Raw genomic sequence first — 22,965 nt, 5'->3', positions numbered from 1 at the left:
AGAGCATAGCTTTACCAGAGACAGCAGAACCCCTAACAGCACAGCTTTACCAGAGACAGCAGAACCCCTAAGAGCATAGCTTTACCAGAGACAGCAGAACACCTAACAGCATAGCTTTACCAGAGACAGCAGAACCCCTAAGAGCACAGCTTTACCAGAGACAGCAGAACCCCTAAGAGCACAGCTTTACCAGAGACAGCAGAACCCCTAAGAGCATAGCTTTACCAGAGACAGCAGAACCCCTAAGAGCATAGCTTTACCAGAGACAGCAGAACCCCTAACAGCACAGCTTTACCAGAGACAGCAGAACCCCTAAGAGCATAGCTTTACCAGAGACAGCAGAACACCTAAGAGCACAGCTTTACCAGAGACAGCAGAACCCCTAACAGCATAGCTTTACCAGAGACAGCAGAACACCTAACAGCACAGCTTTACCAGAGACAGCAGAACACCTAACAGCACAGCTTTACCAGAGACAGCAGAACCCCTAAGAGCACAGCTTTACCAGAGACAGCAGAACCCCTAAGAGCATAGCTTTACCAGAGACAGCAGAACCCCTAACAGCATAGCTTTACCAGAGACAGCAGAACCCCTAACAGCATAGCTTTACCAGAGACAGCAGAACCCCTAACAGCACAGCTTTACCAGAGACAGCAGAACCCCTAAGAGCATAGCTTTACCAGAGACAGCAGAACCCCTAAGAGCACAGCTTTACCAGAGACAGCAGAACCCCTAAGAGCATAGCTTTACCAGAGACAGCAGAACCCCTAACAGCATAGCTTTACCAGAGACAGCAGAACACCTAAGAGCACAGCTTTACCAGAGACAGCAGAACCCCTAAGAGCATAGCTTTACCAGAGACAGCAGAACCCCTAACAGCATAGCTTTACCAGAGACAGCAGAACCCCTAACAGCATAGCTTTACCAGAGACAGCAGAACCCCTAACAGCACAGCTTTACCAGAGACAGCAGAACCCCTTACCAGAGACAGCAGAACCCCTAAGAGCATAGCTTTACCAGAGACAGCAGAACCCCTAAGAGCACAGCTTTACCAGAGACAGCAGAACCCCTAACAGCATAGCTTTACCAGAGACAGCAGAACCCCTAACAGCATAGCTTTACCAGAGACAGCAGAACCACTAAGAGCACAGCTTTACCAGAGACAGCAGAACCCCTAACAGCATAGCTTTACCAGAGACAGCAGAACCCCTAACAGCATAGCTTTACCAGAGACAGCAGAACCCCTAACAGCACAGCTTTACCAGAGACAGCAGAACCCCTAACAGCATAGCTTTACCAGAGACAGCAGAACCCCTAACAGCACAGCTTTACCAGAGACAGCAGAACCCCTAACAGCATAGCTTTACCAGAGACAGCAGAACACCTAAGAGCACAGCTTTACCAGAGACAGCAGAACCCCTAAGAGCACAGCTTTACCAGAGACAGCAGAACCCCTAAGAGCATAGCTTTACCAGAGACAGCAGAACCCCTAACAGCACAGCTTTACCAGAGACAGCAGAACCCCTAACAGCATAGCTTTACCAGAGACAGCAGAACCCCTAACAGCATAGCTTTACCAGAGACAGCAGAACCCCTAACAGCATAGCTTTACCAGAGACAGCAGAACCCCTAACAGCATAGCTTTACCAGAGACAGCAGAACCCCTAACAGCATAGCTTTACCAGAGACAGCAGAACACCTAACAGCACAGCTTTACCAGAGACAGCAGAACCCCTAAGAGCACAGCTTTACCAGAGACAGCAGAACCCCTAACAGCATAGCTTTACCAGAGACAGCAGAACCCCTAACAGCATAGCTTTACCAGAGACAGCAGAACACCTAACAGCATAGCTTTACCAGAGACAGCAGAACCCCTAACAGCATAGCTTTACCAGAGACAGCAGAACCCCTAACAGCATAGCTTTACCAGAGACAGCAGAACCCCTAACAGCATAGCTTTACCAGAGACAGCAGAACCCCGAACAGCATAGCTTTACCAGAGACAGCAGAACCCCTAACAGCATAGCTTTACCAGAGACAGCAGAACCCCGAACAGCACAGCTTTACCAGAGACAGCAGAACCCCTAACAGCATAGCTTTACCAGAGACAGCAGAACCCCTAACAGCATAGCTTTACCAGAGACAGCAGAACCCCTAACAGCATAGCTTTACCAGAGACAGCAGAACCCCTAACAGCATAGCTTTACCAGAGACAGCAGAACCCCTAAGAGCATAGCTTTACCAGAGACAGCAGAACCCCTAAGAGCATAGCTTTACCAGAGACAGCAGAACCCCTAACAGCACAGCTTTACCAGAGACAGCAGAACCCCTAAGAGCATAGCTTTACCAGAGACAGCAGAACACCTAACAGCATAGCTTTACCAGAGACAGCAGAACCCCTAAGAGCACAGCTTTACCAGAGACAGCAGAACCCCTAAGAGCACAGCTTTACCAGAGACAGCAGAACCCCTACATAGCTTTACCAGAGACAGCAGAACCCCTAAGAGCATAGCTTTACCAGAGACAGCAGAACCCCTAACAGCACAGCTTTACCAGAGACAGCAGAACCCCTAAGAGCATAGCTTTACCAGAGACAGCAGAACACCTGAGCACAGCTTTACCAGAGACAGCAGAACCCCTAACAGCATAGCTTTACCAGAGACAGCAGAACACCTAACAGCACAGCTTTACCAGAGACAGCAGAACACCTAACAGCACAGCTTTACCAGCAGCAGAACCCCTAAGAGCACAGCTTTACCAGAGACAGCAGAACCCCTAAGAGCATAGCTTTACCAGAGACAGCAGAACCCCTAACAGCATAGCTTTACCAGAGACAGCAGAACCCCTAACAGCATAGCTTTACCAGAGACAGCAGAACCCCTAACAGCACAGCTGAGACAGCAGAACCCCTAAGAGCATAGCTTTACCAGAGACAGCAGAACCCCTAAGAGCACAGCTTTACCAGAGACAGCAGAACCCCTACATAGCTTTACCAGAGACAGCAGAACCCCTAACAGCATGAGAGACAGCAGAACACCTAAGAGCTTTACCAGAGACAGCAGAACCCCTAACAGCATAGGTTTACCAGAGACAGCAGAACCCCTAACAGCATAGCTTTACCAGAGACAGCAGAACACCTAACAGCATAGCTTTACCAGAGACAGCAGAACCCCTAAGAGCACAGCTTTACCAGAGACAGCAGAACCCCTAACAGCATAGCTTTACCAGAGACAGCAGAACACCTAAGAGCACAGCTTTACCAGAGACAGCAGAACCCCTAACAGCATAGCTTTACCAGAGACAGCAGAAGACTTTACAACATTCTTTTCCTAATGTTTTTATATTTTTATAGTTTTACAGGGTGTGCTGCAGCAGCAACCAGCTGAGGTGCTGCAGCACCCCTACATCCCACAGCTATGGTTTTACTCCAGCAGCAACCAGCTGAGGTGCTGCAGCACCCCTACATCCCACAGCTATGGTTTTACTCCAGCAGCAACCAGCTGAGGTGCTGCAGCACCCCTACATCCCACAGCTATGGTTTTACTCCAGCAGCAACCAGCTGAGGTGCTGCAGCACCCCTACATCCCACAGCTATGGTTTTACTCCAGCAGCAACCAGCTGAGGTGCTGCAGCACCCCTACATCCCACAGCTATGGTTTTACTCCAGCAGCAACCAGCTGAGGTGCTGCAGCACCCCTACATCCCACAGCTATGGTTTTACTCCAGCAGCAACCAGCTGAGGTGCTGCAGCACCCCTACATCCCACAGCTATGGTTTTACTCCAGCAGCAACCAGCTGAGGTGCTGCAGCACCCCTACATCCCACAGCTATGGTTTTACTCCAGCAGCAACCAGCTGAGGTGCTGCAGCACCCCTACATCCCACAGCTATGGTTTTACTCCAGCAGCAACCAGCTGAGGTGCTGCAGCACCCCTACATCCCACAGCTATGGTTTTACTCCAGCAGCAACCAGCTGAGGTGCTGCAGCACCCCTACATCCCACAGCTATGGTTTTACTCCAGCAGCAACCAGCTGAGGTGCTGCAGCACCCCTACATCCCACAGCTATGGTTTTACTCCAGCAGCAACCAGCTGAGGTGCTGCAGCACCCCTACATCCCACAGCTATGGTTTTACTCCAGCAGCAACCAGCTGAGGTGCTGCAGCACCCCTACATCCCACAGCTATGGTTTTACTCCAGCAGCAACCAGCTGAGGTGCTGCAGCACCCCTACATCCCACAGCTATGGTTTTACTCCAGCAGCAACCAGCTGAGGTGCTGCAGCACCCCTACATCCCACAGCTATGGTTTTACTCCAGCAGCAACCAGCTGAGGTGCTGCAGCACCCCTACATCCCACAGCTATGGTTTTACTCCAGCAGCAACCAGCTGAGGTGCTGCAGCACCCCTACATCCCACAGCTATGGTTTTACTCCAGCAGCAACCAGCTGAGGTGCTGCAGCACCCCTACATCCCACAGCTATGGTTTTACTCCAGCAGCAACCAGCTGAGGTGCTGCAGCACCCCTACATCCCACAGCTATGGTTTTACTCCAGCAGCAACCAGCTGAGGTGCTGCAGCACCCCTACATCCCACAGCTATGGTTTTACTCCAGCAGCAACCAGCTGAGGTGCTGCAGCACCCCTACATCCCACAGCTATGGTTTTACTCCAGCAGCAACCAGCTGAGGTGCTGCAGCACCCCTACATCCCACAGCTATGGTTTTACTCCAGCAGCAACCAGCTGAGGTGCTGCAGCACCCCTACATCCCACAGCTATGGTTTTACTCCAGCAGCAACCAGCTGAGGTGCTGCAGCACCCCTACATCCCACAGCTATGGTTTTACTCCAGCAGCAACCAGCTGAGGTGCTGCAGCACCCCTACATCCCACAGCTATGGTTTTACTCCAGCAGCAACCAGCTGAGGTGCTGCAGCACCCCTACATCCCACAGCTATGGTTTTACTCCAGCAGCAACCAGCTGAGGTGCTGCAGCACCCCTACATCCCACAGCTATGGTTTTACTCCAGCAGCAACCAGCTGAGGTGCTGCAGCACCCCTACATCCCACAGCTATGGTTTTACTCCAGCAGCAACCAGCTGAGGTGCTGCAGCACCCCTACATCCCACAGCTATGGTTTTACTCCAGCAGCAACCAGCTGAGGTGCTGCAGCACCCCTACATCCCACAGCTATGGTTTTACTCCAGCAGCAACCAGCTGAGGTGCTGCAGCACCCCTACATCCCACAGCTATGGTTTTACTCCAGCAGCAACCAGCTGAGGTGCTGCAGCACCCCTACATCCCACAGCTATGGTTTTACTCCAGCAGCAACCAGCTGAGGTGCTGCAGCACCCCTACATCCCACAGCTATGGTTTTACTCCAGCAGCAACCAGCTGAGGTGCTGCAGCACCCCTACATCCCACAGCTATGGTTTTACTCCAGCAGCAACCAGCTGAGGTGCTGCAGCACCCCTACATCCCACAGCTATGGTTTTACTCCAGCAGCAACCAGCTGAGGTGCTGCAGCACCCCTACATCCCACAGCTATGGTTTTACTCCAGCAGCAACCAGCTGAGGTGCTGCAGCACCCCTACATCCCACAGCTATGGTTTTACTCCAGCAGCAACCAGCTGAGGTGCTGCAGCACCCCTACATCCCACAGCTATGGTTTTACTCCAGCAGCAACCAGCTGAGGTGCTGCAGCACCCCTACATCCCACAGCTATGGTTTTACTCCAGCAGCAACCAGCTGAGGTGCTGCAGCACCCCTACATCCCACAGCTATGGTTTTACTCCAGCAGCAACCAGCTGAGGTGCTGCAGCACCCCTACATCCCACAGCTATGGTTTTACTCCAGCAGCAACCAGCTGAGGTGCTGCAGCACCCCTACATCCCACAGCTATGGTTTTACTCCAGCAGCAACCAGCTGAGGTGCTGCAGCACCCCTACATCCCACAGCTATGGTTTTACTCCAGCAGCAACCAGCTGAGGTGCTGCAGCACCCCTACATCCCACAGCTATGGTTTTACTCCAGCAGCAACCAGCTGAGGTGCTGCAGCACCCCTACATCCCACAGCTATGGTTTTACTCCAGCAGCAACCAGCTGAGGTGCTGCAGCACCCCTACATCCCACAGCTATGGTTTTACTCCAGCAGCAACCAGCTGAGGTGCTGCAGCACCCCTACATCCCACAGCTATGGTTTTACTCCAGCAGCAACCAGCTGAGGTGCTGCAGCACCCCTACATCCCACAGCTATGGTTTTACTCCAGCAGCAACCAGCTGAGGTGCTGCAGCACCCCTACATCCCACAGCTATGGTTTTACTCCAGCAGCAACCAGCTGAGGTGCTGCAGCACCCCTACATCCCACAGCTATGGTTTTACTCCAGCAGCAACCAGCTGAGGTGCTGCAGCACCCCTACATCCCACAGCTATGGTTTTACTCCAGCAGCAACCAGCTGAGGTGCTGCAGCACCCCTACATCCCACAGCTATGGTTTTACTCCAGCAGCAACCAGCTGAGGTGCTGCAGCACCCCTACATCCCACAGCTATGGTTTTACTCCAGCAGCAACCAGCTGAGGTGCTGCAGCACCCCTACATCCCACAGCTATGGTTTTACTCCAGCAGCAACCAGCTGAGGTGCTGCAGCACCCCTACATCCCACAGCTATGGTTTTACTCCAGCAGCAACCAGCTGAGGTGCTGCAGCACCCCTACATCCCACAGCTATGGTTTTACTCCAGCAGCAACCAGCTGAGGTGCTGCAGCACCCCTACATCCCACAGCTATGGTTTTACTCCAGCAGCAACCAGCTGAGGTGCTGCAGCACCCCTACATCCCACAGCTATGGTTTTACTCCAGCAGCAACCAGCTGAGGTGCTGCAGCACCCCTACATCCCACAGCTATGGTTTTACTCCAGCAGCAACCAGCTGAGGTGCTGCAGCACCCCTACATCCCACAGCTATGGTTTTACTCCAGCAGCAACCAGCTGAGGTGCTGCAGCACCCCTACATCCCACAGCTATGGTTTTACTCCAGCAGCAACCAGCTGAGGTGCTGCAGCACCCCTACATCCCACAGCTATGGTTTTACTCCAGCAGCAACCAGCTGAGGTGCTGCAGCACCCCTACATCCCACAGCTATGGTTTTACTCCAGCAGCAACCAGCTGAGGTGCTGCAGCACCCCTACATCCCACAGCTATGGTTTTACTCCAGCAGCAACCAGCTGAGGTGCTGCAGCACCCCTACATCCCACAGCTATGGTTTTACTCCAGCAGCAACCAGCTGAGGTGCTGCAGCACCCCTACATCCCACAGCTATGGTTTTACTCCAGCAGCAACCAGCTGAGGTGCTGCAGCACCCCTACATCCCACAGCTATGGTTTTACTCCAGCAGCAACCAGCTGAGGTGCTGCAGCACCCCTACATCCCACAGCTATGGTTTTACTCCAGCAGCAACCAGCTGAGGTGCTGCAGCACCCCTACATCCCACAGCTATGGTTTTACTCCAGCAGCAACCAGCTGAGGTGCTGCAGCACCCCTACATCCCACAGCTATGGTTTTACTCCAGCAGCAACCAGCTGAGGTGCTGCAGCACCCCTACATCCCACAGCTATGGTTTTACTCCAGCAGCAACCAGCTGAGGTGCTGCAGCACCCCTACATCCCACAGCTATGGTTTTACTCCAGCAGCAACCAGCTGAGGTGCTGCAGCACCCCTACATCCCACAGCTATGGTTTTACTCCAGCAGCAACCAGCTGAGGTGCTGCAGCACCCCTACATCCCACAGCTATGGTTTTACTCCAGCAGCAACCAGCTGAGGTGCTGCAGCACCCCTACATCCCACAGCTATGGTTTTACTCCAGCAGCAACCAGCTGAGGTGCTGCAGCACCCCTACATCCCACAGCTATGGTTTTACTCCAGCAGCAACCAGCTGAGGTGCTGCAGCACCCCTACATCCCACAGCTATGGTTTTACTCCAGCAGCAACCAGCTGAGGTGCTGCAGCACCCCTACATCCCACAGCTATGGTTTTACTCCAGCAGCAACCAGCTGAGGTGCTGCAGCACCCCTACATCCCACAGCTATGGTTTTACTCCAGCAGCAACCAGCTGAGGTGCTGCAGCACCCCTACATCCCACAGCTATGGTTTTACTCCAGCAGCAACCAGCTGAGGTGCTGCAGCACCCCTACATCCCACAGCTATGGTTTTACTCCAGCAGCAACCAGCTGAGGTGCTGCAGCACCCCTACATCCCACAGCTATGGTTTTACTCCAGCAGCAACCAGCTGAGGTGCTGCAGCACCCCTACATCCCACAGCTATGGTTTTACTCCAGCAGCAACCAGCTGAGGTGCTGCAGCACCCCTACATCCCACAGCTATGGTTTTACTCCAGCAGCAACCAGCTGAGGTGCTGCAGCACCCCTACATCCCACAGCTATGGTTTTACTCCAGCAGCAACCAGCTGAGGTGCTGCAGCACCCCTACATCCCACAGCTATGGTTTTACTCCAGCAGCAACCAGCTGAGGTGCTGCAGCACCCCTACATCCCACAGCTATGGTTTTACTCCAGCAGCAACCAGCTGAGGTGCTGCAGCACCCCTACATCCCACAGCTATGGTTTTACTCCAGCAGCAACCAGCTGAGGTGCTGCAGCACCCCTACATCCCACAGCTATGGTTTTACTCCAGCAGCAACCAGCTGAGGTGCTGCAGCACCCCTACATCCCACAGCTATGGTTTTACTCCAGCAGCAACCAGCTGAGGTGCTGCAGCACCCCTACATCCCACAGCTATGGTTTTACTCCAGCAGCAACCAGCTGAGGTGCTGCAGCACCCCTACATCCCACAGCTATGGTTTTACTCCAGCAGCAACCAGCTGAGGTGCTGCAGCACCCCTACATCCCACAGCTATGGTTTTACTCCAGCAGCAACCAGCTGAGGTGCTGCAGCACCCCTACATCCCACAGCTATGGTTTTACTCCAGCAGCAACCAGCTGAGGTGCTGCAGCACCCCTACATCCCACAGCTATGGTTTTACTCCAGCAGCAACCAGCTGAGGTGCTGCAGCACCCCTACATCCCACAGCTATGGTTTTACTCCAGCAGCAACCAGCTGAGGTGCTGCAGCACCCCTACATCCCACAGCTATGGTTTTACTCCAGCAGCAACCAGCTGAGGTGCTGCAGCACCCCTACATCCCACAGCTATGGTTTTACTCCAGCAGCAACCAGCTGAGGTGCTGCAGCACCCCTACATCCCACAGCTATGGTTTTACTCCAGCAGCAACCAGCTGAGGTGCTGCAGCACCCCTACATCCCACAGCTATGGTTTTACTCCAGCAGCAACCAGCTGAGGTGCTGCAGCACCCCTACATCCCACAGCTATGGTTTTACTCCAGCAGCAACCAGCTGAGGTGCTGCAGCACCCCTACATCCCACAGCTATGGTTTTACTCCAGCAGCAACCAGCTGAGGTGCTGCAGCACCCCTACATCCCACAGCTATGGTTTTACTCCAGCAGCAACCAGCTGAGGTGCTGCAGCACCCCTACATCCCACAGCTATGGTTTTACTCCAGCAGCAACCAGCTGAGGTGCTGCAGCACCCCTACATCCCACAGCTATGGTTTTACTCCAGCAGCAACCAGCTGAGGTGCTGCAGCACCCCTACATCCCACAGCTATGGTTTTACTCCAGCAGCAACCAGCTGAGGTGCTGCAGCACCCCTACATCCCACAGCTATGGTTTTACTCCAGCAGCAACCAGCTGAGGTGCTGCAGCACCCCTACATCCCACAGCTATGGTTTTACTCCAGCAGCAACCAGCTGAGGTGCTGCAGCACCCCTACATCCCACAGCTATGGTTTTACTCCAGCAGCAACCAGCTGAGGTGCTGCAGCACCCCTACATCCCACAGCTATGGTTTTACTCCAGCAGCAACCAGCTGAGGTGCTGCAGCACCCCTACATCCCACAGCTATGGTTTTACTCCAGCAGCAACCAGCTGAGGTGCTGCAGCACCCCTACATCCCACAGCTATGGTTTTACTCCAGCAGCAACCAGCTGAGGTGCTGCAGCACCCCTACATCCCACAGCTATGGTTTTACTCCAGCAGCAACCAGCTGAGGTGCTGCAGCACCCCTACATCCCACAGCTATGGTTTTACTCCAGCAGCAACCAGCTGAGGTGCTGCAGCACCCCTACATCCCACAGCTATGGTTTTACTCCAGCAGCAACCAGCTGAGGTGCTGCAGCACCCCTACATCCCACAGCTATGGTTTTACTCCAGCAGCAACCAGCTGAGGTGCTGCAGCACCCCTACATCCCACAGCTATGGTTTTACTCCAGCAGCAACCAGCTGAGGTGCTGCAGCACCCCTACATCCCACAGCTATGGTTTTACTCCAGCAGCAACCAGCTGAGGTGCTGCAGCACCCCTACATCCCACAGCTATGGTTTTACTCCAGCAGCAACCAGCTGAGGTGCTGCAGCACCCCTACATCCCACAGCTATGGTTTTACTCCAGCAGCAACCAGCTGAGGTGCTGCAGCACCCCTACATCCCACAGCTATGGTTTTACTCCAGCAGCAACCAGCTGAGGTGCTGCAGCACCCCTACATCCCACAGCTATGGTTTTACTCCAGCAGCAACCAGCTGAGGTGCTGCAGCACCCCTACATCCCACAGCTATGGTTTTACTCCAGCAGCAACCAGCTGAGGTGCTGCAGCACCCCTACATCCCACAGCTATGGTTTTACTCCAGCAGCAACCAGCTGAGGTGCTGCAGCACCCCTACATCCCACAGCTATGGTTTTACTCCAGCAGCAACCAGCTGAGGTGCTGCAGCACCCCTACATCCCACAGCTATGGTTTTACTCCAGCAGCAACCAGCTGAGGTGCTGCAGCACCCCTACATCCCACAGCTATGGTTTTACTCCAGCAGCAACCAGCTGAGGTGCTGCAGCACCCCTACATCCCACAGCTATGGTTTTACTCCAGCAGCAACCAGCTGAGGTGCTGCAGCACCCCTACATCCCACAGCTATGGTTTTACTCCAGCAGCAACCAGCTGAGGTGCTGCAGCACCCCTACATCCCACAGCTATGGTTTTACTCCAGCAGCAACCAGCTGAGGTGCTGCAGCACCCCTACATCCCACAGCTATGGTTTTACTCCAGCAGCAACCAGCTGAGGTGCTGCAGCACCCCTACATCCCACAGCTATGGTTTTACTCCAGCAGCAACCAGCTGAGGTGCTGCAGCACCCCTACATCCCACAGCTATGGTTTTACTCCAGCAGCAACCAGCTGAGGTGCTGCAGCACCCCTACATCCCACAGCTATGGTTTTACTCCAGCAGCAACCAGCTGAGGTGCTGCAGCACCCCTACATCCCACAGCTATGGTTTTACTCCAGCAGCAACCAGCTGAGGTGCTGCAGCACCCCTACATCCCACAGCTATGGTTTTACTCCAGCAGCAACCAGCTGAGGTGCTGCAGCACCCCTACATCCCACAGCTATGGTTTTACTCCAGCAGCAACCAGCTGAGGTGCTGCAGCACCCCTACATCCCACAGCTATGGTTTTACTCCAGCAGCAACCAGCTGAGGTGCTGCAGCACCCCTACATCCCACAGCTATGGTTTTACTCCAGCAGCAACCAGCTGAGGTGCTGCAGCACCCCTACATCCCACAGCTATGGTTTTACTCCAGCAGCAACCAGCTGAGGTGCTGCAGCACCCCTACATCCCACAGCTATGGTTTTACTCCAGCAGCAACCAGCTGAGGTGCTGCAGCACCCCTACATCCCACAGCTATGGTTTTACTCCAGCAGCAACCAGCTGAGGTGCTGCAGCACCCCTACATCCCACAGCTATGGTTTTACTCCAGCAGCAACCAGCTGAGGTGCTGCAGCACCCCTACATCCCACAGCTATGGTTTTACTCCAGCAGCAACCAGCTGAGGTGCTGCAGCACCCCTACATCCCACAGCTATGGTTTTACTCCAGCAGCAACCAGCTGAGGTGCTGCAGCACCCCTACATCCCACAGCTATGGTTTTACTCCAGCAGCAACCAGCTGAGGTGCTGCAGCACCCCTACATCCCACAGCTATGGTTTTACTCCAGCAGCAACCAGCTGAGGTGCTGCAGCACCCCTACATCCCACAGCTATGGTTTTACTCCAGCAGCAACCAGCTGAGGTGCTGCAGCACCCCTACATCCCACAGCTATGGTTTTACTCCAGCAGCAACCAGCTGAGGTGCTGCAGCACCCCTACATCCCACAGCTATGGTTTTACTCCAGCAGCAACCAGCTGAGGTGCTGCAGCACCCCTACATCCCACAGCTATGGTTTTACTCCAGCAGCAACCAGCTGAGGTGCTGCAGCACCCCTACATCCCACAGCTATGGTTTTACTCCAGCAGCAACCAGCTGAGGTGCTGCAGCACCCCTACATCCCACAGCTATGGTTTTACTCCAGCAGCAACCAGCTGAGGTGCTGCAGCACCCCTACATCCCACAGCTATGGTTTTACTCCAGCAGCAACCAGCTGAGGTGCTGCAGCACCCCTACATCCCACAGCTATGGTTTTACTCCAGCAGCAACCAGCTGAGGTGCTGCAGCACCCCTACATCCCACAGCTATGGTTTTACTCCAGCAGCAACCAGCTGAGGTGCTGCAGCACCCCTACATCCCACAGCTATGGTTTTACTCCAGCAGCAACCAGCTGAGGTGCTGCAGCACCCCTACATCCCACAGCTATGGTTTTACTCCAGCAGCAACCAGCTGAGGTGCTGCAGCACCCCTACATCCCACAGCTATGGTTTTACTCCAGCAGCAACCAGCTGAGGTGCTGCAGCACCCCTACATCCCACAGCTATGGTTTTACTCCAGCAGCAACCAGCTGAGGTGCTGCAGCACCCCTACATCCCACAGCTATGGTTTTACTCCAGCAGCAACCAGCTGAGGTGCTGCAGCACCCCTACATCCCACAGCTATGGTTTTACTCCAGCAGCAACCAGCTGAGGTGCTGCAGCACCCCTACATCCCACAGCTATGGTTTTACTCCAGCAGCAACCAGCTGAGGTGCTGCAGCACCCCTACATCCCACAGCTATGGTTTTACTCCAGCAGCAACCAGCTGAGGTGCTGCAGCACCCCTACATCCCACAGCTATGGTTTTACTCCAGCAGCAACCAGCTGAGGTGCTGCAGCACCCCTACATCCCACAGCTATGGTTTTACTCCAGCAGCAACCAGCTGAGGTGCTGCAGCACCCCTACATCCCACAGCTATGGTTTTACTCCAGCAGCAACCAGCTGAGGTGCTGCAGCACCCCTACATCCCACAGCTATGGTTTTACTCCAGCAGCAACCAGCTGAGGTGCTGCAGCACCCCTACATCCCACAGCTATGGTTTTACTCCAGCAGCAACCAGCTGAGGTGCTGCAGCACCCCTACATCCCACAGCTATGGTTTTACTCCAGCAGCAACCAGCTGAGGTGCTGCAGCACCCCTACATCCCACAGCTATGGTTTTACTCCAGCAGCAACCAGCTGAGGTGCTGCAGCACCCCTACATCCCACAGCTATGGTTTTACTCCAGCAGCAACCAGCTGAGGTGCTGCAGCACCCCTACATCCCACAGCTATGGTTTTACTCCAGCAGCAACCAGCTGAGGTGCTGCAGCACCCCTACATCCCACAGCTATGGTTTTACTCCAGCAGCAACCAGCTGAGGTGCTGCAGCACCCCTACATCCCACAGCTATGGTTTTACTCCAGCAGCAACCAGCTGAGGTGCTGCAGCACCCCTACATCCCACAGCTATGGTTTTACTCCAGCAGCAACCAGCTGAGGTGCTGCAGCACCCCTACATCCCACAGCTATGGTTTTACTCCAGCAGCAACCAGCTGAGGTGCTGCAGCACCCCTACATCCCACAGCTATGGTTTTACTCCAGCAGCAACCAGCTGAGGTGCTGCAGCACCCCTACATCCCACAGCTATGGTTTTACTCCAGCAGCAACCAGCTGAGGTGCTGCAGCACCCCTACATCCCACAGCTATGGTTTTACTCCAGCAGCAACCAGCTGAGGTGCTGCAGCACCCCTACATCCCACAGCTATGGTTTTACTCCAGCAGCAACCAGCTGAGGTGCTGCAGCACCCCTACATCCCACAGCTATGGTTTTACTCCAGCAGCAACCAGCTGAGGTGCTGCAGCACCCCTACATCCCACAGCTATGGTTTTACTCCAGCAGCAACCAGCTGAGGTGCTGCAGCACCCCTACATCCCACAGCTATGGTTTTACTCCAGCAGCAACCAGCTGAGGTGCTGCAGCACCCCTACATCCCACAGCTATGGTTTTACTCCAGCAGCAACCAGCTGAGGTGCTGCAGCACCCCTACATCCCACAGCTATGGTTTTACTCCAGCAGCAACCAGCTGAGGTGCTGCATCACCCCTACATCCCACAGCTATGGTTTTACTCCAGCAGCAACCAGCTGAGGTGCTGCAGCACCCCTACATCCCACAGCTATGGTTTTACTCCAGCAGCAACCAGCTGAGGTGCTGCAGCACCCCTACATCCCACAGCTATGGTTTTACTCCAGCAGCAACCAGCTGAGGTGCTGCAGCACCCCTACATCCCACAGCTATGGTTTTACTCCAGCAGCAACCAGCTGAGGTGCTGCAGCACCCCTACATCCCACAGCTATGGTTTTACTCCAGCAGCAACCAGCTGAGGTGCTGCAGCACCCCTACATCCCACAGCTATGGTTTTACTCCAGCAGCAACCAGCTGAGGTGCTGCATCACCCCTACATCCCACAGCTATGGTTTTACTCCAGCAGCAACCAGCTGAGGTGCTGCATCACCCCTACATCCCACAGCTATGGTTTTACTCCAGCAGCAACCAGCTGAGGTGCTGCAGCACCCCTACATCCCACAGCTATGGTTTTACTCCCGCAGCAACCAGCTGAGGTGCTGCAGCACCCCTACATCCCACAGCTATGGTTTTACTCCAGCAGCAACCAGCTGAGGTGCTGCAGCACCCCTACATCCCACAGCTATGGTTTTACTCCAGCAGCAACCAGCTGAGGTGCTGCAGCACCCCTACATCCCACAGCTATGGTTTTACTCCAGCAGCAACCAGCTGAGGTGCTGCATCACCCCTACATCCCACAGCTATGGTTTTACTCCAGCAGCAACCAGCTGAGGTGCTGCATCACCCCTACATCCCACAGCTATGGTTTTACTCCAGCAGCAACCAGCTGAGGTGCTGCAGCACCCCTACATCCCACAGCTATGGTTTTACTCCAGCAGCAACCAGCTGAGGTGCTGCAGCACCCCTACATCCCACAGCTATGGTTTTACTCCAGCAGCAACCAGCTGAGGTGCTGCAGCACCCCTACATCCCACAGCTATGGTTTTACTCCAGCAGCAACCAGCTGAGGTGCTGCAGCACCCCTACATCCCACAGCTATGGTTTTACTCCAGCAGCAACCAGCTGAGGTGCTGCAGCACCCCTACATCCCACAGCTATGGTTTTACTCCAGCAGCAACCAGCTGAGGTGCTGCAGCAGAAATTCCACTCAAAATAGGTTCTGTATGCTGCTCGTGTGTGACAGTTGTGTTGGATAAATACGATAGCCCACATAACCACTAGCGAAAATACACACGCACCAATTTAAATCAACTAAATTATGCAAATCAACCTGTAAACTAACAAGCATGACATCAAATGTGTTTACATGGACTGGTATTTCCACCAATAAAAATGAATACTGAATATTGTTCTTTCTCCCTGTCAATTTGACCAGCAACAATTTTATTTATTGTCTTTTAATTTATTTTATTGGCCAAAAGCCAGCAATTACCAGCTAATGGAAAACATGACACACACACACAGCTTTCATGACATTTCTGGACTTTTTGGAGTGTACAAATTTGATCATTAAAAATCCTATTTTCCTAACACCTAACCCCAAAACCCCTAACCCCAAAACCCCTAACCCTTAAGCTTAAAATAGCATTTGAACAAATTCAGGACATTCAGGTGAATTGATAGGACATTGAGGTCCTGATAATGTAGGAAAACAAGTATAGCTCAGTCTTACTGTGCAGCAGGATTTAATCAGCAGCTTTCCCCAGCGCAGCAGGGAAGCCCAGACAGTACCACAGACACAGACACAGACACACACACACACAGACACACACTGGGCTGCAAATGAGCATCCAGATTCAGGGGACAGATGTGGATCCTTGCTGTGCTAAAGTGTATTGGTGTGATCACTGGGCAGAGCAAGTCAAATCAGTGCAGTTTTCCTCCATGGGATTGAATCCCCGTTGGACGTGTAGTATATTTTAGGTGTATGGGTGCCACTTTACTGGAGCTATTGTCTGGCTGGTGACCACGTTGGAGTAGAACTCATGTACATACAGTACAGTCCAGCCAAAGCTCAGCTCCACAGCTGGGTTTGAGGGAGGCATTGGGATGGGAGGGACTATTGCACCATCCCCCTCGCCAAGGGGACAGGTGATGAATCTACAAAGATCAATAAGAGATCCAAAAGAGGTCGACCAAGGTTCTCAATAGAGTTAAATCTGAGACGTTCAAATATGGACTGTAACATGGCCAGGGAGGTAAGACTTACCCAACTCCCTGGAGACAGGAGAGACCGCAGCATTCTCTCCGATCTTAGAGACCGCATCAAAGTACACCTTTCCAGCCAGGCTCATCGCTGTAAAAAAACAAGTATGGCTTTACTAAATGTGGAAATGCAGAGTGTAAAATAACTACTACACAAGCACCCTGAATTTAAAATCAAACCTACTGTTTATTATACACATAATAGATCTTTCAACAGTGAACCCCTCTATGACTAATGCATGAGATAACTGAAGATAAATGTTGGTCAGAGACACGTTCTGGTAACCAAGTAACCTGCCATGGCAATAGAATACAGAACAGGACAGTTCAGCAATAAGACGGCTGCTCACCTGCCACTGATTTCTCATAGCTCTTCCCCAGGTTGACCAGGTTCCTGAGCCCAGGGTTGAACTGTTCCATTACATTCTGGGAAGAGGAGAGAAGATGGGTAGTTGGGTTAAATGGGGTCACTGTCACATCAACATGAGATATTCTCAGCCTTTTCTCACTTTCTCTCTTTAGTGTTTGTTAGTGAGTGAGTGAGTGAGTGAGTGAGTGAGTGAGTGAGTGAGTAGGTACACCATTCACACGCCTACAGAGGGTGGGACTCAGAGGGTAGGCACATTGCCTACCCTTACATCACTCTGTATAAGAGCATCTTGGCTAAAACTGACACACTGGCCAATAGCTTCTACCCCCAGACCATCAGGTTGCTGAACAGCAACTTTTTTTTTTTTTTTTTTACCTTTATTTAACTAGGCAAGTCAGTTAAGAACAAATTCTTATTTACAATGACGGCCTAGGAACAGTGGGTTAGCTGCCTGTTCAGGGGCAGAACGACAGATTTGTACCTTGTCAGCTCGGGGATTCAAACTTGCAACCTTTCAGTTACTAGTCCAATGCTCTAACCACTAGGCTACCCTGCCGCCCCCACGGACATTTATCATTGTTACAGTGGTAAATAAGTGTATATTATAATTTGTGTTATTGCCCCATTCACTTCTCTTGACCTGCACTGTTGGAGCTTAAGAATTTCCCTTTACCCTGTAATTACATCGGCTAACCTGTGCATGTGACTAATAACCTCTAAACTAAACTAATACAGTTAGCTCTACAGACTATGACCAAAGCAGCCAATGATTAACCAGAGATTGACCAAGGCCTACACTCTGGCTTTCATCTGCATTCCAATGGCAACACTGCCATTCCTCTGGCTGAGAAAGAAAGACAAATGGAAACAGAATATGGGAGTAGACGGAGAGAAAAAAGAGAATCAGAAAGCGAGAGAGTGATGCATGTTATTATGCATGTTTACAGATCATTTCCAATATCAAGAGGCTTTTTTTATTGACAGCTCCAATTGATTTCAATAAATCCGGAATGCAAGTTCTCTCTCAGAAGTCTCTGTCATATTTTCTTCATTTTCCCAGAAGCCTCCATTCAATAAAATGACAATGGATTTGATTGATATGGATCCTTGGTAACGTCAGCTCTGTTATCATCCTATATAATTGATTCTCTGTGGTATCATGATCATTGTCTCTATCTTCCTGTACACACTTCTTCTCTTCTCTCTTATATGACAGCTTTCTTATTTATTAATGACATGCCCTGTTACATCATGTTTACATACGGTTTGGAAAGATACGGGTGAGTTACACCCAAGAATCCGGGAAATGATATATAAAACCATAGTAGCATATCAGTACAGTCTTGTCTATGAACAAAGCAGGAGGAGAAGCCAGTGCAATGTAGAATGTTATGGCTATTCAGTCACACAGTAAACAGTAGACTACACAATGAAAAGTAGACCGTATGCAATTCACTGGTAAGTCAACTGATCTGGCAGTAAACTTCTTATTTTATGTATGTATGTTATAATACAGAGGCAGGTTATAATTCATCCATTACTACGCTCAAGCAGGTCTCTATTATTCAGAAGGAAATAAAATCCTGCATAATGCTGCTTGGCTCCCAGGTAATATTTTAGATAGGACCATTTCGATCCTCTTTTGCATGTACTCACATCATATTAGGAATAAAGGCCATGTTAATAAGCAGTCAGGAGCAGCTCAGTTGACTTGCCTACCACTGAGACCTAACTGGGGATGTTGGAGTAGGAGAGGGAGGCTGTCTAATCTTACCACAGTCAAACCCTGCAGCTAAATAATTAAACCTGTGGACACTTTTCCCTCCGTTTCATCATCACCTCAAGGAGAGAGAGGAGCTAAAGGGGGGCTGTTCTGTTCCTGTTCTGACTGTCTCAGGGGACCAAAGTCTAACTGCTCTCTGAGGTGGACTTCAACGCCAGTGAGAGGCACATCAAGGCATCCACTTGTTCCTTCTTTCTTTCTTTCATATCGCAGAGAGAAAGAGAGAGCGCACACCCTATCACTCAACAACCTGTCGAGTGTGTGCACTGTGAGGGTGCAACACTTGACACCAAGCAGAGTGAGATACACAGTAATAGCTAATTAATCCTTAAGAGTCTAAGCCGGGGGGGGGGGGGGGGTGAAGTGCATTGCGTTGCATTCCTGTCTGAAATGTGTTATATAAATTAAGCTTGATTTGATATTAGGACCCCTTTAGGTATCAAAAAATATATATTTGATGAAACACTGAATTTGGCCTTACTGCTATTAGCCCATCGAAACGCATTGAATACATGGAAAAATAAATCAAAAGGAAGTTTGTTTTGAAGTGTCTGTCCTTATATCTGAGAGATATAAGAAAGATCAGGAAATAATTGGTATTATATTTTTACCCATATTTAACCCCTTTTTTGGGGCACTAAAATAATTCCATACATTTAAATACATTTTTTAACTGGTAACAGGTTACATTCAGACGAGTCTTGTAAGCATTCTTGAGATAAACGAAGAACACCATCGTGTTCGTGAGAGTCTCATCTGTAGGCCAAACCTTTCAGACACTACAGATGTTTTTGTGAGAAGAGCGATTTTCAGGATGTCTCATGGTCTGACAAACACAGCTGTAGCTCGGCCACCAGATATCTCTGGCTTAAACAGGCGGATTTTGATGGGGATTTTGTTATTATGCGGGGGTGTGGACATCGACTCTAGGGGGTTAATTAATGGGTATGACTACTAAAAACTGTTTTTCCAATGGCTTTGACAAATGTCAAATGAATCCATTTATGTGGACACTGTAACACTTAGGGTAATTGTATTCTGATATAACATTAAGTAGCATTTCTGATACTCAAATGTAGAAAATGGGACCCAAGACAACAGAGACTGAAAGAAACCGTTTTTCCCCAAAAAAAGACAGCTTTCCCAGTAATAGATTTTATACCACCTACTCATCTGTCAAAATGAGAGGCCATTAACTGACACAGCTGGTGTGTGGTCAATGGACATTAGGGAACTAATGATGGGATAAAAAAGGATTAAATGTGGTGGAGAAAACAATGAGGGGGAGTACTTCTCTGCTATTATGCTTTCTATTCTGTCTATTCTCTATAACCACCCAGACTCAGACCCTGCCTAATGACAAGTGTAGCCGATGAAACCATGACAATACATCACAGCTGGGCTACACTATGAAGAAGGGTATAGTTAGGACAACCCTTATTCATTATCACAGTGAACTTAACTGTATAGGCTACAGTCTTAAGTAGACAGTTGGCTACTTGAAAGCCTGCTCAATGATGCTAGGCACAAGTGGTGTAGGCTAACTGAAGACTCTCACAACAGAAGTATTATGTTTTGTGCCTCTACTTCAGGGATGGGCAACTGGCGGCCTGCGGATCAATTCTCCAAATGTGGTTGTGCATCACCAGATCGCTTGTTATGCCAGTCACTCGATTAGCCAATGTCAGCTAACATTGTTTTAGATTGGTTTAATTAATCTAACGGCAAGCTATCTAAACTTGTAGTAGGCTAAGCAAGGTGGAATTACCAACCGGGGGTCCCATTGATCATCTGATATAATTAAATACTGCAAACATTTGTCCCCACCCAATGGCAAAATGTGTACAATTGCAGGAAATGAACTCAAACTTTTTTTTAAATGATCTTTGGCTAGGGCCGCTCTGACTGCATGTGTGGATATGGATGTGGGTACGCAGACCCATGAGCCACTGCGGCCCCTCATGAGTTTCCATTTTTTGTGGACACCACCTGCTTCAAAGTTGCCCATCTATCCTCTACATAATGTTCTTAGTAGCCTATGGCATGTGTGTCTACTGTACATGCATAGCATAGTACAATAGTGCACTTCATGACCAAAAGTATGTTGACACCTGCTCATCGAACATCTCATTCCAAAATCATGGGCATAATATGGAGTCCCCCCCCCCCCCCACCGCTGCTATAACAGCCTCCACTTCTGGTAAGGCTTTCCACTAGATGTTGGAACATTATTGCGGGGACTTGCTTCCATTCAGCCACAAGAGCATTAGTGAGGTCGGGCACTGATATTGGGCAATTAGGCCTGGATCGCAGTTGGCGTTCCAATTCATCCCAAAGATGTTCGATGGGGTTGAGGTCATGGTTCTGTGCAGGCCAGTCAAGTTTTTCCACACCAACATCGACAAACTATTTCTGTATGGACCTCGCTTTGTGCACGGGGGTCATTGTCATGCTGAAACCAGAAAGGGCCTTCCCCAAACTGTTGCCACAAAGTTGGAAGCACAGAATCGTCTAGAATGTCATTGTATGCTGTAGGGTTAAGAGTTCCCTTCGCTGGAAGGGAAGGGGCACAGCCCAATGCATGAAAAACAGCCCCAGACCATTATTCCTCCTCCACCAAACTTTACAGCTGGCACTATGCATTTGGGCAGGTAGTGTTCTCCTGGCATCCACCAAACACAGATTAGTCCGTCGGTCTGCAAGATGGTGAAGCTTGATTCATCACTCCAGAGAACGCGTTTCCACGGCTCCAGAGTCCAATGGCAAACGAACTTTACACCACTCCAGCCGACGTTTGACATTGTGGATGGTAAGCTTAGGCTTGGGGCGGCTGCTTGGCCATGGAAACCTATTTCATGAAGCTCACATCGAACAGCTCGTGCTGACGTTGCTTCCAGAGGCAGTTTGGAACTCGGTAGTGAGTGTTGCAACCGAGGACAGAGGATTTTTATGTGCTACGTGCTTCAGTGGTCCAGTTCTGTGAACTTTTGTGGCCTACCAGTTCGTAGCTGAGCTTGAAGTTTCCATTTCACAATAACAGCACTTACAGTTGACTGGGGCAGCTCAACTGTCGGCAACGGGTGTGGCTGAAATAGTCTAATCCACTAAATTGAAGTGGTGTCCACATACTTTTGTATATGTAGTGTATATCTAGTCTCTCTGGCTATAGGCCTACAATATTTGGGTGACACAAGTAGTGAGCAACCTGTTATCAACACCACTTTCGGGAATTCAGGCAACTGAGGAAGTTATTACCCTACATAGTAAAACAACATTGCAGGTGTTTATATGGGAGGTGTTTTCACGGGGAAAGCCCGACCATTTATGGTATCTCATAAAGGTTAATTCACAGTTAATTATAATACATTGACTCAAGCAACACATGGTCTCATACGGTCGTTTACCTTGTATGTACTTTCGGTGAGCTTGTTCACTTCTTCAGGGTCCCTCGACATGGTTATATCCCTATTCACGCCCGTTAAAAACAATACAAATGTCCAGAATAAACTCCCCAGACAGAATAAATATGTGACACTATCGACTCATCGAATTCTTCATAACATGGCGCGCTCCATATAGACTGCCGAGAAAGATCCTATTTACCTGTCTTTCCCTTCTACAGTAGTCGATCATGAAAAAGGGAGTGACAATTTCTTCCGAAGGCAAAAGTGAAGTGCAACCATACGTTCTCAAAGGACGGCCTGGGGTAAAAGCTGAGCTGTCAAACTTCTGCTTCGATTAACAGTGAGTCGGTTGGTGGGAAAGGTAGGCGGGCCGGGTGTTATTGTTCGACGTCATTCATTAGTGCTATGAAAGGTGACCGTGTACAGTGGACACTGGCAGGTGTAGGGCGCTCCCTGGAGGCGACCAATGGCCAACCACGTGGGCAGAATATGTATAATCTATGGAATAATTATAATCCATATCCTATTTATCAATACAAAGGTTAATAATTGAAAAACACCAGAGACCATTTATTTAAGCTACCCTTCCCTTTCTTTCACACTAATTCCCTGCCCGCAGTCTCGATAAATTGAGAAACAAAACTTTATCAGGCTCAAACCTGTTGCTGCAATTTGACATAATATAGTGATGGGTCGTTCGCAAACGAATGGTTCTTTTTGAACGGATCTTTTTGGGAAACGTCGAGAGCCGAATCGCATCGGATGAAAGAACCGGTCATTTGGCTAAC

At 50.6% G+C, this 22,965-nt stretch overlaps 1 protein-coding gene across 1 annotated transcript in view; it reads right to left on the bottom strand.

The window, feature by feature from the left end:
- Window positions 1-22,540, bottom strand: part of LOC139401945 (BAR/IMD domain-containing adapter protein 2-like 1) — a 92,417-nt gene extending 69,877 nt beyond the window's left edge. The window contains exons 1-3 of the mRNA XM_071145967.1: window positions 22,178-22,540; window positions 16,971-17,046; window positions 16,625-16,711 (exon numbers count right to left, since the gene is read on the bottom strand). Of these exons, the coding sequence (XP_071002068.1) occupies window positions 16,625-16,711; window positions 16,971-17,046; window positions 22,178-22,228 (214 nt within the window). The 5' untranslated portion in view covers window positions 22,229-22,540. The remainder of the gene's footprint in view (window positions 1-16,624; window positions 16,712-16,970; window positions 17,047-22,177) is intronic.
- Between the last annotated feature and the right edge of the window lie 425 nt (window positions 22,541-22,965).

This window comes from Oncorhynchus clarkii, unplaced genomic scaffold (assembly GCF_045791955.1).
Source record: "Oncorhynchus clarkii lewisi isolate Uvic-CL-2024 unplaced genomic scaffold, UVic_Ocla_1.0 unplaced_contig_675_pilon_pilon, whole genome shotgun sequence".
Classification (NCBI taxonomy): Eukaryota; Metazoa; Chordata; class Actinopteri; order Salmoniformes; family Salmonidae; genus Oncorhynchus; species Oncorhynchus clarkii.
The sequence above is the reverse complement of the archived record's forward strand: the minus strand, read 5'-3'. Positions and strand labels throughout refer to the sequence as shown.